Genomic DNA, 14796 nt, shown 5'->3' with positions numbered 1-14796 from the left:
CTGCCCCATCTCCAAATGCCCCTTCTGGGCTTTAGAAGTCCAGCTCATCCACCACCACTGGAGAAAAGATCACAAAGGTGTATGAGTTGGGGAATGAGCCAGAGAGAAAGCTGTGGGTTGACCGCTACCTTACCTTCATGGAAGAGAGAGGCTCCCCTGTCACAAGTCTGCCTGCGGTGGGCAAGAAACCCCTGGATCTGTTCCGGCTCTATGTCTGCGTCAAAGAGATTGGCGGTTTGGCACAGGTGAGACGGAATAAGCACGTGAACAAGGAGGTGTTACCAGGGAGCTCTCACAGCAAGTTTCCGTGAATATGTAGACTCATTGTTTTCTCACGAAGAAAAAGCTAAGCCTGTGAGAAAGTCACCTGTACCGGGGTCCATGTCGGTGGGGCAGAGTGCTGGGGCTGGGGATCCTGGCTTTGCAGCCAATTCACAGTATGACCTTGATAGGTCATTTACATGGACCTCAGACCTCATCTGTAAAGTGAGACACTTGGGCTAGATTTTTCTTGAGGGTCCCTGACAGCTGTAGAATTCTGTGGAGTCTGCCAGGATTCTGTAGAATACTCCAGAAGTGTTTTGCACATGACTAAATCAATAGTCTGGATCAGATACAAGTCAAATCCACAGTTTACCTCTGTCCCAAGCAATTTATCAAGAAAGCTATGTCATACTTGTAAAACTGCACCTGGACCCCTGACCTCTTGTGCAACAAGGCGGTCAGTGCTCATTTTTCGCAGGGGTGGGACTACAGTGGGGCAGCTGGCTCCTGGGGCGCAGAGTTCCAGGAGGCGCTTGTTTTCAGGGCTGTGCAGGTACCTGACTCTCAGAGCGAGTGCCCCTTAAATGTGGTAGCCTCGAGGCCACGCTTTCCTCACCCTAGTCCTAGCCCTGCCTTGAGTATGGAGTCCAGTTGGTGTGTGCGTGTGCTGCAATGGGGATGGGAACGGGTACCAGGGCAGGTGTTCACTGCATGCAGGAGTCATCTGCCCCCAGAGAAAAGATGAGGAAACTAACAAAATGAAGTACAATGGTATTGTGGCCCAGGGACTCTCGGGGGAGGTGGCAGGGCCAGGTCTGCTTCCAAAACTTGTGCTCTTCCCACCCACCAGCAGTTCTCAGGTCTAGCTGTGCATTAGAGTCACTTGGAAGCTGTGAAAACCTGTTCACACCTGGGCTCCCACCCAGGTCAATGAAGGGAGCCACTCTGGGTCCCAGGGGGTCTAATACACAGTGAGGCACCCTGCATTCCACCCTGGTGGTGCAGGTCACTAACTACCCAAGGGCAAGTCATCTAATCCCAGGTATTACCCAGGGCCCATCCTGGTCTCAGTGCTCTGCAGCTCTGGGGGTGCAGGAGAGGCCTGTGTGCTCTGTCCTCCCTGAGGTGCTCCGTCCAACCATGGACCTGAGACCTAAACTGAAACAATTGGAGCTGATTCAAGACTTTGCGTAATTTGATGATGAATCAAACACTGCAGACCAAGTGTGAGCGGTGGTCAGCGAAGGGAGAGATCAAGATGCATGCCTCCCCTCTGCACCTGGGCCCCTGACCTCTCCCCTTTGCACCTGAACCTCTGACCTCTCCCCTCTGCACCTGGACCCCTGACCTGTCTCCTCAGCACCTGCCCCCTGATCTCTCCCCTCTGATCCTAGGTCCCTAACCTCTCCCTTCTGCACCTGACCCCTGACCTCTCCCCTCTGCAACTGACCCCTAACCTGTCCCCTCTGCTCCTGAGTCCCTAACCACTTCCCTCTGCACCTGGGCCCCTGACCTGTCCCCTCTGCCTAGACCCTTGACCTTTCCCTTCTATACCTGATACCTGACCTCTCCCCCTCTGTACCTAGACCCTTGACTTTTCCCCTCTGCACCTGGACCCCTAACCTCTGCCCACTGCACCTGGAATCCTGATCCCTCCCCTCTGCACCCGGACCCTGACCTCTTCCCTCTGTACCTAGACCCTGACATAGATTTTTTTAGAATCCCCAGGATACTAAACAATTGGGCGCCACTCATCACAGACAGAATTGTAAAGATTGTTTGGATACCTTACTCTGACTCTCAGCTGTGTGCAGTACCACGCTGGGTCTGCAAGTGAGTCTCTGCTAGCTTAGCTAATGAGCAATGCTTGAATGTAGCTGCGATTCGCAGTGGTGGGCACTTGGCGTTCGTCATTCATACCCATCTAACTGGTGACCATCAGATGTGGTTGGAGCAGGGGCTGCAACCACACATATTGAACTCCAAGCCTTATTTTTCCCAGGCAGCGCTCTGTGTAGTTTCTGAAGCAATCCAAGGCGTGCTTGTTGCAGGCTGGCATTAAGTGCCAAAGTGGCATCAATCATTTTCGTGAGCATTCTGTAGTTTGCTTACCCTACACCATTTAGTATTAAGTAAATGGATAGAAAGAGCTTTGTGAGAAAGTTTGAATCCAAAAAGTTAACATTTCATTAAAAACCACTTGTCTCCTTAACCCTTACCATGCTTTTGAACACAGGACATATCTAAAGGCAAAATATTCCCTAGTATTTGCAGGTCTTCACATTTCATTCCTGTAGTTTAACCTTTCGTAACTCTGTTCCCAAGTGGGAATCCAAAGGTTCAAATAATGCCTAAAATCCATACGTAACATTTCAGGATTTGTTTTTCTCTTCTCTTTTTTGCAATTGTATTCTCTCCAGCCTACGTGTAAGTGGGAACCCTGGATGGTCCCTTGTGCGCCTGCCACTTCATAAGCCCCAGGGGCCTGCCGGGTAGGCCAGCTGGTGGCTTGTGCTGGGCGTTTACGTCCGTGTCATTTGGACAGAGGCCTCATTAGCCTTTGTGCCGAGTGTCGTCTTTGCCCAACGGCACGAGCAAGCCTCACGTGAGAGGACGGACGTGGCTGGAATTACAGGCTTCATTCTGGGAGCTGGTGGCAGTCGGAAGGAAACATTGCTTTTCATATGAAGACTCAAACACTTCAATTGCAAAAATAGTTCTCTTACTGTGTTTTAAATTAATTTGTAGATGCCTTTTTTTTTTCTTTTTTCTAATTAGAGGTGGGATGGGGAGAGTGTGAGGCAGAGTGAACATTTCCTGAGATAAATCTCCCACTCTAAGCAGCACCGGCTCAGGAAGAGTGCAAGGCGTTAGAAGATGCACCAGGCAGAAGAGTCGCAAGACGAGCAATGCCTTTTATGTAGCTATCAGCAGGCTCCTTAATGGTTTTATAACTGTAAATGCTGCCTTTGCAGGACTGAGTGGGAGTAATGAGCATTAGTTAAAACAGGCAAATGAAAAAAAAGTAAACCAAGACATTAAGCGCTTTTTTTGTCTCCTGGCTTGAAACAAGCCACTTTGCTGCAAAGCAATGATCCTGCCATTTTTTTGTTTTTTTTTTTTTTTTGCTAGGTTAATAAAAACAAGAAGTGGCGTGAACTGGCAACCAACCTCAACGTTGGCACTTCAAGCAGTGCGGCGAGCTCCCTGAAAAAGCAGTATATCCAGTACCTGTTTGCCTTTGAGTGCAAGATCGAGCGCGGGGAGGAGCCCCCGCCGGAAGTCTTCAGCACCGGGGAGACCAAGAAGCAGCCCAAGCTGCAGCCGCCATCTCCTGGTAAGTGGGAGCACTGCAGCCAGGGCACCCACACCAGCCAGGCCGGGTTCTGTGGACGCCTCTCCACAGCCAAGCACACAGAACGCGGGACGGGGTGTTTTGTGTTGTCTGTTTACTTGGACCGCCCCTCGTTGGCAGTGCCTAGGGAAAGAGGAAATAAAATTGGGCCTGCTACCCTTTCTGGTCAGCACTTTGAAGACACCACTCTTTAGCTTTATTTTCTTTAGGCAAAATGGACTTTGGAATTCTGAGCTATCTACCTTTATTCCAAGGTATTTTGAAATATTCCATCTAACTCTGTCAAAATAAGTACCCCAGTAAGCTGTGCTAGTGCTTTTGCACTCCTGGAAAGGAACACGCTGCAGTTGGCTCAGCTCTGTCGGGGTCGCTCAAATTTGTATGCTAGTCAAATGGAATTGGGACTTCGTTTTTAATGTGCCCTGCCCACTCAGGGAATTCAGCACGCTGTCATGGTAAAGTCTGTACAGCCATGTTTCTGAGACAGGGGAGTCCATAGCTTTGACCTGGAGACCAGGAGTCTCAGGAATAATGGCGGGCGGGTCACTAAACTCTCATAAGCAAAACCAAGTTTGATCCTGCCTTCTGTCTTGTCTCTCTCCACTCAACTGCTGGAGGCCCTGCCATTCTTTCAGTTCTCCTGCTAGTCTTTGTTCTACTGTTAGTGCTTCAAATTTGAAATTACTAAGTCATTACATTCTGATAAAGACAATACTAGAGATGAGAATAAATTTGCATCATCCTTAGTTCTGAGTGGTGACCTCACTCAAGTTCACTTTTGCTGTTCTCTTGTCTGTTTCTGGCCACTTCCAAGCCCTGTGATGGTCGTCACTTACCCACCTGTCCCGCACATAAGGTGGGGCTACCGCTTCCCATTGCACGGGCCCCTTGAGGGATAAAATCATGTAGCTAATCGCCAATATTTCCTGAGCACTTAGTGTGCCAGGCACTTTTCTAAGTGCTTTGTCATTTCATCTTCACATCAGACCTGTGATGCAGACACTTTTAAAATCCATAAGAAAACTAAGGCCCATAAAATCTAAGTCACCTGCCCACAGTCACACTGATAGTGGAAGAGCTGGGCTTGCTCCAGGCTCTCCGGCTCCAGAGTTAGCCTGTACCCACATACTCATCTGCCTGTATTTGAAATACCTCTATGACAGGTAAGATGTGTACACATAGAGGATGGTATCTATAAGCCAAAGAAAGAAGTTGTTTCTCGTTTTAATTTAGCTGCTCTCTGGAAGGCAATGCTGACACCTAAGGTCGCTAATCAAGGGTCGCACATAAATACTTTTTAGGCCCGACATGCACTCATCATGAATATACCCAGATTGACATCTGTCAGTTCTAAGTACAAGTAGAAATCTTCCTCTCTAACCCCACCCTTAAATATCTGAAGCATTTGCCAGTTATGGTGGGCCTGAAAAACTGTGAAATCTAATTTTAAAAATCCCACAACATTACATTCACAGAGTAAAACAAGCTGCCTATGAACAGCTCTGAAACTATTTTTCCAAAATAAAAACCCAGTGGGGTGTTGGGACCAAAGTGGCAACGTCTGCAAAGATCTAAAGGTGTATTTTATTTGCCAGGAAAGAACTCGTGTCACTGAATGGCCTACACTTGTGTGTGGAGAATAGCTCTCCCAGTGTGCGTCAGCTTCAGGACAGGAAATCCCGCTGAGGTACAGATCCCGCAGAAAGCACAGGCCCGTTCTCTTAACAGTCAGCTTTTTCCTTTTTAAACTGCCGTCTTTATGGCAGCATTATCGTTTTAACTGCACAAAAGAGCTTGGATTGCAGGTGCACTTGTGATAATCCATTTTTCTCCGTGGCCCAAATGGAGCTGAAGTCCTAGGAAGCAAGCGGCAGTGGAGGAAAGCTTCCCGAGCTTAGCTGTTCAGTCAGCGCATGGCCCAGGAGGCATCTCCCAGCGTGCACAGGGGCTGGTCTGCTCATCATCCGTGTTCTGTGCACTGCTCAAGACATACTGCTCAGCAAGACAGATGGACGCGAGGAGGGTCAGTGGGGTAGTGAGGCACATCAGTCCGTATCCAAGGGTTTGCCCAGTGCCCGTGAACCAGTGTACTCTCCGATTCCAGAGCTATCATTAAGGAAATTTTGTCTGAAATGTTTTTATTGTCAAGGAAGAGGAAAAAAATTATTCGCAACAATTTGCCATTTCAGGGGTTACATAACGACAAAATTTTTAAAAGCGAATTTTCCACCAAAATTTGTGTTCTTTGAAGTCAGTTTTTCCCATAAGAACATAATTGTAGTTTATTTCTTACCCTCACATTCAGGCAAACTAAATTATAATATTCCTATGAAATATTCTAGATTGTTTTTGTTAATGGTCACTCTGAACCAACTTAAATCCTTAGATCGTTTGGCTGTATTCTAAGAGCATTCCAAGTCATCCATCTGTACCCCACTTTTGATTTGTCTCCTATGGATCTGATGTTCAATTCTATCGGCCCTGGTAGCTGTAAGCCCTCAGCCCTTTAAGGTAGATCAGGGTCTTCACTGTGGACTGGCTGTGTGGTTTCTCACACAGAGATCCAGATTACTCCAGTCAACAGAAGAAGGCCCCCGAATGAAACCTGAGCAAATCCCAGGGCACAGGTGTACCTTTCAGGTGCCAGTGGGGATCTCGTTATAATAAAACTAAAATTTTAGTTTGTGGAGTTTTCATCAACAGCCTCTGGAATCACCTCCCCAGGTGGCCTGGGCAGCCTGTAAACTAGAGTGGGGGAGGGGAGGGGCAAGAAAGCTCCGCATTCAATTAGTAAGTCTGTAACCAAAAACCCATCCATCTTTGCTGGCAGGTGGCTGACTGCGCTTCTATTATTAGCTGACAGGTGATGTCACAAAACCTGTCATGGATCCAACTAGGGAATCCTCAGTGGAAGATAAATGAGAAAGGGGCTTGGGTTATAAACAAAGGTGCCCTCTGGGTGACCTCTAGTCACTGTAGACCTGGGACAGATCAGCTATTCTTCCTTCTCCCCACCCTACTTCCCACAACCCCAGCCAGAACTAGGGCACCAGGTTCGTGCTGTGTAAATTATCTTCCCAGCTAGGAGTCTGGCTGTACAGTCTGAAGTGTGTGAATGTACTTAACCTTCAATAACCTTTTCATTGTTTACTTTCGAGTATACATTTGTAGCTTCTGGCAAAAGGTAGGGATATCCTAGAGAGAGTGCCAGCCTTCGCTATTAATGGAGCTTTAAGAGGTCGCATTTTTTTCCTGAAAGGAAGAAACTCTGGCAACAGGGAAGAAGTTTTTCTTCTTCTTTTTTTCTTTTTTTTTTTTTATGAGCTGTAAATGTGAATACTTGTAAACAAGGGTCATTCTGAAATCACAGCCTTGTGAGCCATGTTTCCAGGGAAGCCTTGCAGGCCGCTGTGCTGGCCGGCCCTTGGCTTAGATGCCCTAGATAAATGCCAGTTATTTCCCCTGCCAGCTCTATGGGGCAGTCATGTCTATAGGATTGTCCTTATATATTTATAAAAGGCTCTACTTTTTTCTTTTATTACATTTTCTTTTTTAATATGCATTTCTAGGCCTCCACCAAAATTTGGTTTTATAAGCCTGAGTTAGTAAGGTTTTTGTTTTTGTTTTTTAATATCTACCTCTGAAAAGAGACCCACATTAAAAGTAAGTCTTGCTGGTGTTTCTGATAACTTGCCTGAGTCACGTTCATCCTAGGCAACCAGGGGAGGCGTCATACAGTCCCACTGGCCAGTCATCGGCACCCATTCCCGACCAGGCCAGACCTGGGCAGGCCTGATCTCACGAGAGATGGCCAAGTTCAGCTATCTGAGGCTTTCTGAGTAGAAGGGATAGACCCATTGCCATTTCTGACTCCTTTATAGCACACTCTCTAATCTCTGGTGATCAGTTTAAATCAGGTTCCTCTAAAGTACAGTGTGGATGGTGGTCACTGTCATGAGCCTTGGGGACTGCATGGGACAGGAACTATAGAGAGTAACATACACAATAGTATTATTTATAAGCAGCCCATAATTCTGCCATTTGATACAGTTCTGAAAGTATTTATTGTAAACTGCATAAATACGGCAGATTCCTGCGTGGAATCCAGCACAGAAAAGAACCTACAATATAGTAAGCACATTATTTATTCAATAAGTAATCAATAAATGAAACCAATATCTATTACACCTAACATGCTAAGGACTGTGATCAGTGATAGAGCAGAAACCCTTAAAATACTAATTTTTCCTATAAGGGGAGGTTGATTTTTTTTTTTTTTTTCTTCAATAATCTCACTTGTTTTGAAAAGATCTGCTTCAATTTGAGCTCTTTTATTATAATGTAGTTATCATTAAAGCCAAGACTTAGAACTCTGATAATGACATTAAAGAACTCTAAACGAATATTGTATTTGTAATAACAAATCTGATTTCATAGCTGCAAAAGTCACTACTAGTGACAGAGCATAAACACATCCAGATGTTGAGAAAGCATTGAAATATGATATAAGGCTCATTATTAGTTTGTATCACTGCTTTTCTACTTAAACACTGCTCATTGCTTAAGACCAGAACTAATTTTTCTAATTTTTTTCTAAAACAACACAGTCGTCCATCAAATTGATATACCAAAATTTTCATCCTATTTTTCCTATTCTCAGACATTTAGATTATCGACATTATAAACAACACTGAAATAAACATTGTTCTGCCTAAAACTTTCTTTACATTAGATTATTTTCTTGGGATAAATACCCAGGAAAGCAATTACCCAGTCAAAAGGTATAAATATGTTTTACAGCTCACAAATGAAGTATGTTTCCAAATAGTTTACTAAACTTCTGATTTTCACTATAAACACTGTAAGAGTAGTTCTCACAAGGAAAAAGGATGTAATTATGTATGGTGACAAATGTTAACTGGACTTATGGTGATCATTTTACAGTATATACAAATACCAAATTATTGCATTGTACTCCCGAAATTAGTATAATATTATATGTCCATTATACCTCTATAAAAAAATGTAAGAGCAACTAATTTACTACATCATTACCAGCAATGGATATTGTTGCTATTTCTAATTAGATGGTGTCTTTTCTTTTTTTGTATTACTAACTAGCAAGGCTGACCTTACTTCGATAACCTCTGGTTTTTTCGCCATTTTTCTCTTGGTACTTACAATTATCAGCTAATTCAGGATCCTTGCAAGGTCCACAGACCCCCCAATCAACGGGCAGTAATTCAATGGCAGAGGTTCCAGGTGACTTGAAGCCACCTACTCCAGCCTCCACCCCTCATGGACAGATGACCCCAATGCAAGGTGGAAGGTATGTTAAAAGACATGTGTGAGCCATATAAAATCAGATTTGTCTATCTTAATTTTCTGGAGCAAACTTTATAGAATAAAGAAATGGTATTCCCTCGTAAGTTTCTAAATGTTGATTACTACTAGTTTTATTCATGTAATTTACACTGTATAGTTTTTACATTTACACATTTCAGGATTGGCGTATTTTTTGAATAAGTGTTTGGAGGTAACTCCTGCTGTATCATTTGGCTTTCTTTTTCTCATCTCCTCAGAAGCAGTACAGTCAGTGTGCACGACCCATTCTCAGACGCGAGTGACGCGTCGTTCCCAAAACGGAACTCCATGACTCCAAGCGCCCCCTACCAGCAGGGCATCAGCATGCCAGACGTGATGGGCAGGATGCCCTACGAGCCCAACAAAGACCCCTTTGGTGGGATGAGAAAAGGTAAACGCAGAGGGACCTGTGCGCAGGCTTAGTCCAGAGGGCGTTCTTCTCTCTGCCTGCCCACACTGATTCACTTGTGTGTTGGAGACATATTTGAGTCCCAGCTCCCTGATCTGTTAAATTTCTGGCCTTGGGGAAAGTACTTAGCATCTCTGTGCCTCGGTTTCCTTATCTAGAAATGGGGATACTAATGGGACCTGCCCAAAAGCTGTCATGAGGATTGATTGTGTTAATGTGCATGAAGCCCATGGAAGGGTGACTCGCACAGTAAGCGAGCCCTCAGCTACACAGCACGGGCTGGCACAGGGTGGTGCTGGGGAGTATGGTGGCAAAGCAGACCTTGCGGGGAGCAAACAGAAAGCAAATTTAACCACAAACTGTATTTCGTATACTGTGACATTTCAGATTTATTTGTTACATAAAGCAAGATAATCTATACTTTTTCCTTTCAAAAGCTTCAGAGCTGCTTATTCCAAGTAGAGATTTTGCAGAACATGCAATAAATCCGTAAACGCAGAAATTCAAAAGCTTTGTGAATGTTGGAGGCAGCTATTTTTCTTAGTGCTGGAAAGAACATTTTGTTAGTGCTGTTGGTGGTTGTATCACATTTTTAGACTCTGAAAGTATGACAATAATAACATGGAAAAATAATTAGCAGTATTTGGAATCTGGCTTCAAAAGTTATTGTGAACCGTTCCAGGATTCTCCCTACATGCTATGTGAGATAGCGGGAGTTGTGTGTCTTTTGTCTCCTTATGCCTAGTTTTTCTTATTACGAAGATAAATTTGGGGGGGTGGGGGATGATTGTGGATTACCTTGCTAGGCACTAGGCAGCTGTATAACTTGTTTTCATCAACCGTGTGAATGGCACACTGGCTCGGAAGGAAGTTCCGTCTCACATTTCCCGTATATTTCAGCTGACCCACCTTACAATGCTGGTATGTTTAGTACCAAATTAAAGCAGATAAACAGAAAACCGACAGGAGACAGATTCTCTCGCAGTCCTGTCCCTGTTACAATAAAACTTTCCATTCCTCAGTTCATCTTATTTTGTCAGGGAACTTGGTGGTACTCTGGCTTTCTATTTAATGACCGACATCAGTGGAAACCTTGCTCTTTGTCCTTGTCACTGCTGCTCCATCGCTGTGACCCACCGTGTAGTGGGGCCGTGACTGAATGCCCAGCCTAAGACTGCGGAGCCACGGGACCCTCGGCCCCGCTGTCTGCCTGTGTGCTCTGCTGGGCTGTTCTGTGCACGGTTCTGCGGTGTGCAGGCTGGTTCTTCACTCCGTGTGTTGTCACTGGGACACTAACTGAGGCAGCTGCCCTCATCTGGAAGCCTAACAGAGCTCTGCTGGAGCTGGGATGTCACCTGAATGGCTGATGTCATCTGGAGGCCCTACTGGAAGCTTAGCTGGAGCTGTTGCCTGGAGGCCTCCTCCATGGAGCCTTTCTATGGAGCTTCTTGGGCCCCTCATGACCCTGGATGGGTCTCCAGGAGGGGCACTCCAAGATGACACACGCCTACAAGCCTGGGCTGCCCCACATTTGCCAGTGCCCCATTGGTCACAGCTGGTCACAGCCCAGTCTCATGTGGGAGGAGCCATCACAGTCTGAATACCCACCGATGTGCTTCTGTAGGGCATCGCCAAAGCACAGCCTGCTGGCTCGGGTACTGGCAAAGCTTATGCCCATTTAATACTCTTACCACGAGCATTCTAAGAGTGCGTGGGTGCTCTCCCCATGCTGAGAACAGTCATTTTAATGTTTGCCAATCAGACTGGGAGGAAAAAAAGGCCTTGTAATTGCTTTAACTTGGATTTCTTTAATTATTAGTGAGGTCACACATCTTTTCCTATACTTATCACCCATTTCTTTTTCTTTTCTCTGTGAATATTCATTTATGTGTTTGCCCATTTTCTAATTTGGTTGTCAATCAAATTTCATATTGATTTTTAAGAACTCTTTGTATATTGGGGACTTACACAATTTAACTTTTCCCCCTTTAATTTCTGTCTCTGTTTTTACATCTATAAAATGGAAAAGTAACATCAAAACTGGTTCTACTGCAGGTTGATGGAGATCAAATGATAAAGTATGTGAAAGCACATCACAACGCAAAGCACCTTCTCCCATTACTGGGCTTCATTATTTGCACCTCTCTCCCAGCCTAACACATTGATCAGCTCACAAAATTGTAATCTGCTTTGCCTCATGTAACGTAAAAGTGACCTGCATAGGGTGAAGGAGGTAGTACTGTGTCAATTAAGATTTGCATTAAAATGTTTAATTTGCTTACAGGCTAGTTTCTGGGCTTGACCCAATTTCCTTCAGGCTCTGAGCTGATGCTCACTTGCATATTCTACCTAACTGCTGCTCGACCCGCTAGAAATAGTTGAATCTCATCCATTCTCGAGCTGTTGCTAACTCCCTAGTGATTTTCTTTATCCTGATTTTGGAGTGAGTCAGGGAATGAGTGTTTATGTTAAGGTTTTCACTTTTTCTCCTGTAAGGGAAGGGAACGGACTTTGTAAGTGTATTTCATTTCTTCCTCCCCGTCATTCCATGAGATGGTGTTAACCAACCTCATTGTATAGACAGGGAAATAAACTCAGAAGTGTACTAACTTACCCAGGGATCTAGGACTGGGTTCATCTTCAATTTACTGCATAACAAATTACCACAAACTTAGCATCTTAAAACAATATAAATTCATGATCTCACAGTTCCAGTGGGTCTGAGCTCCCGGCACACTCAGCAGACATCAAGGTGTCAGTCAGGACGCCGTCTCCTCGGAAGCTTGGGGTCCTGTTCAGGCTCTTGGCAGTATTCGCCTCCTTCGGTTGTGGGAGGAGGTCCTGTTGTCTTGTTGACTGTCATCTGGGGGCCTTCGCAGCCACGAGAGGCTACCACCCTTCCTAATACATGGCCCTCTCCACTGCAAGGCGGGTGCTTCTTCAGGACGAGCAGTTGGGGATCTCTGACTTGGTCCATCTCTGACCTTTAGATTCAAATTTAAAGGGCAAACCTGGATAATCTCTCCTTTGGTTCACTCACAGTCAGCTGATGAGTAACTAGTTAACATCTGTGAAATCCCATTGCCATGTGAGGGAACATAATATGGGAGCGATATCCCATCATACTCAGGGTTTCTACCCACATGCAAGGGAGGGTCTTATACCAGGCGTGAACGTGGGGTGCGGGGCTCTTGGGATCCATCTTAGAGTTCTGCTCCCACAGGGTCCATCTTGACTCCAGACCTGACACTCTTTCATTCGTGTTATTGTCAGTCATATTACGGATACGATACATATGCGTCTGCCATGTGAAGGGTAACAGAAATGACTAGAAGGGGATGTTTGGGCCCTTGGGCTTTTGAAAATGCTTCCTTTTGTCTGTTGTTTAAAATGTTGCAGTGCCTGGGAGTAGTGAGCCCTTCATGACGCAAGGACAGATGGCCGGTAGCAGCATGCAGGACATGTACAACCAAAGTTCCTCCGGAGCCATGTCCAGTCTGGGCATGGGGCAGCGGCAGCAGTTTCCCTATGGAACCAGTTATGATCGAAGGTGAGTTCTTCTAAGATGAAGACGAAACTATTTGCTAGAAACTGTGCTTTCCTCCCAACATGTTTCTGAGCCCTGGTAGTTGATGACATACAGTATCTTCTTTCCTGCTGGAGTCAATAAGGACTGTGAGTGTCAGGTGGCTGCCTTCAGCGGGCGGCCGTAACAGGACCGGGAAGAAGGACCTTGTCCCCAGGCAGCCAGCTGCAGCTGTGTTTTTTTAATAAGTAAATACCCAAAAGCTTCAATTAGAAATATGCTGGGGCCAGGCTGCCATGGCGAGTCTTCTCCCTAAGAACTCAAGTGCCAGGACTGTCCCACGTAACAGCGGTCCTCCCAGCACTCAGAGGCTCTCTGTCACCACACTGAGACACACCTGCAGCTTCCACGTGTGGCTCGTCTTAGCGTCTTCCAAGAACTCTCGGGTGTCCAGCACCACCTCTGCTCCTGCCACCTGCACTTCTTCCTTAAGGAAAGGTCTGTGTGGTGGTGGCCACACAGGACTCGGGTTGTCATGAGTTGGTGGAAATTCTTCTAGGTGTTTCTTGAGACATTTCCTCTCCTCCCTGTGCACATTTTAACAAGAACATTCTGCTCCTTATAAGCACCTCCCAGAACAGCCAGAGCATGGGCTTCACTGGGGCTTCTTCACAGGACAACATCTGGACAATAAAACATCAAGTCATGTTGCAGTACCGACCCAGGTTTATTTTTAATAAGAAAGAGGGACAGTCACTGAAATGTCTCTGAGAGGTAACAGAAAACTGCTTCCCAAAATGGTGGCTTGGGGAGGTTTCTTCCCGTGGAGAAGACCCCACAGCTCTGCCCCAGTTCAGAACTTGCTACAAAGCCCCTTCTCCTGGCCAGTATGTTCTTTACATCCAAAAAGAGAAGTGCTCAGGAGCAAAGCTTTGGTGTAATATTGGTTATTTGTAAAGAAAACAAAAATGGAGGTGCAATCGAAGGCTCTTTTTCTAGCTGTAGCCACGTTGACATGCCTCAGGATAGGGAAGGTTTCGGTCATTTCCTTCACCCTCCGGTGGGACGTGCTCCCCAGAGACCACCTGGGTCAGCATGGCACCCTGGCATCAGCCCGCTGACTGGCTCACAGGAAGCAGTTAAATAGTGCAAAGGTTAAGTAGTGCCTGGTTTAATACAAAGGGGGAAGAGTTTGAAAAATCACTGTTTTGCCAAATAAATTTTGTTTCTGGCATTTTTCTAGGAGCCTGGTTCTTGGGATTACACAGCCATCACATGCCCACGGGGTGTGGTACTTTCTGATAATGATTTAGAAATCCAGACTTCCAATTCTTACCCTGAGGAAGTGTGGTGAATATTTATTTGTGATATCTCCATTAACCAGTTAACCTCTGTGTAAGGTTTAGTGTACTGAAGCAAGGGTTTTACTTAGATTTGGGTTGTTTTTGAGGGTCCAGGAAAAGCTACTGTGTGTGTTTGTTTCTTTGTATTGGCTTATGAGATTAGAAGGAGAGCAGTCATCCTAAAACACACATTCTTAAAGGAACCCAAGCAAATACACTTTTCTGTTTCTCTAGAATGCTTTCTAGAACATCACTTGGCCTGGGTTTAAAAGTCATTTTGATTCTACCACATTAGAGAGAAGGGTTTACCTCATTGCTAAGTTTTCCCTTCTGGAAAGTATTACTTGTTCAGCTTAAATTTTAAGCATGACAATTATATTTTTTGCCTCCTGTCAGCTTCCTTCTAGATATCAGTGTCATTAGCAAAAACTTCTCCTGTGTCTGTTTTACATGTTATATTCAAAAAATTCATTTATTTTATTACTTATTCTCATTTCCTGACCAGTTTAGGAATATATTCAGTCCAAGTACTCTC

The 14796-nt window shown here is 45.2% G+C and overlaps 1 protein-coding gene across 11 annotated transcripts in view; it reads left to right on the top strand.

The window, feature by feature from the left end:
* The window catches only part of ARID1B (AT-rich interaction domain 1B), a 398476-nt gene that overhangs the window by 371203 nt on the left and 12477 nt on the right, over window positions 1-14796 (top strand). For all 11 annotated transcript variants that reach the window (XM_074333745.2, XM_074333741.2, XM_088795342.1 and 8 more), the window contains 5 exons: window positions 36-245; window positions 3397-3601; window positions 8810-8948; window positions 9202-9374; window positions 12792-12942. In XM_074333745.2, coding sequence (XP_074189846.2) covers window positions 36-245; window positions 3397-3601; window positions 8810-8948; window positions 9202-9374; window positions 12792-12942 — 878 coding nt within the window. The remainder of the gene's footprint in view (window positions 1-35; window positions 246-3396; window positions 3602-8809; window positions 8949-9201; window positions 9375-12791; window positions 12943-14796) is intronic.

The sequence above is a fragment of the Rhinolophus sinicus genome, chromosome 2 (assembly GCF_057876585.1).
Source record: "Rhinolophus sinicus isolate RSI-liver-muscle chromosome 2, RSI-T2T, whole genome shotgun sequence".
NCBI lineage: Eukaryota > Metazoa > Chordata > Mammalia > Chiroptera > Rhinolophidae > Rhinolophus > Rhinolophus sinicus.
This window is presented reverse-complemented; position numbering and strand designations above follow the sequence as displayed.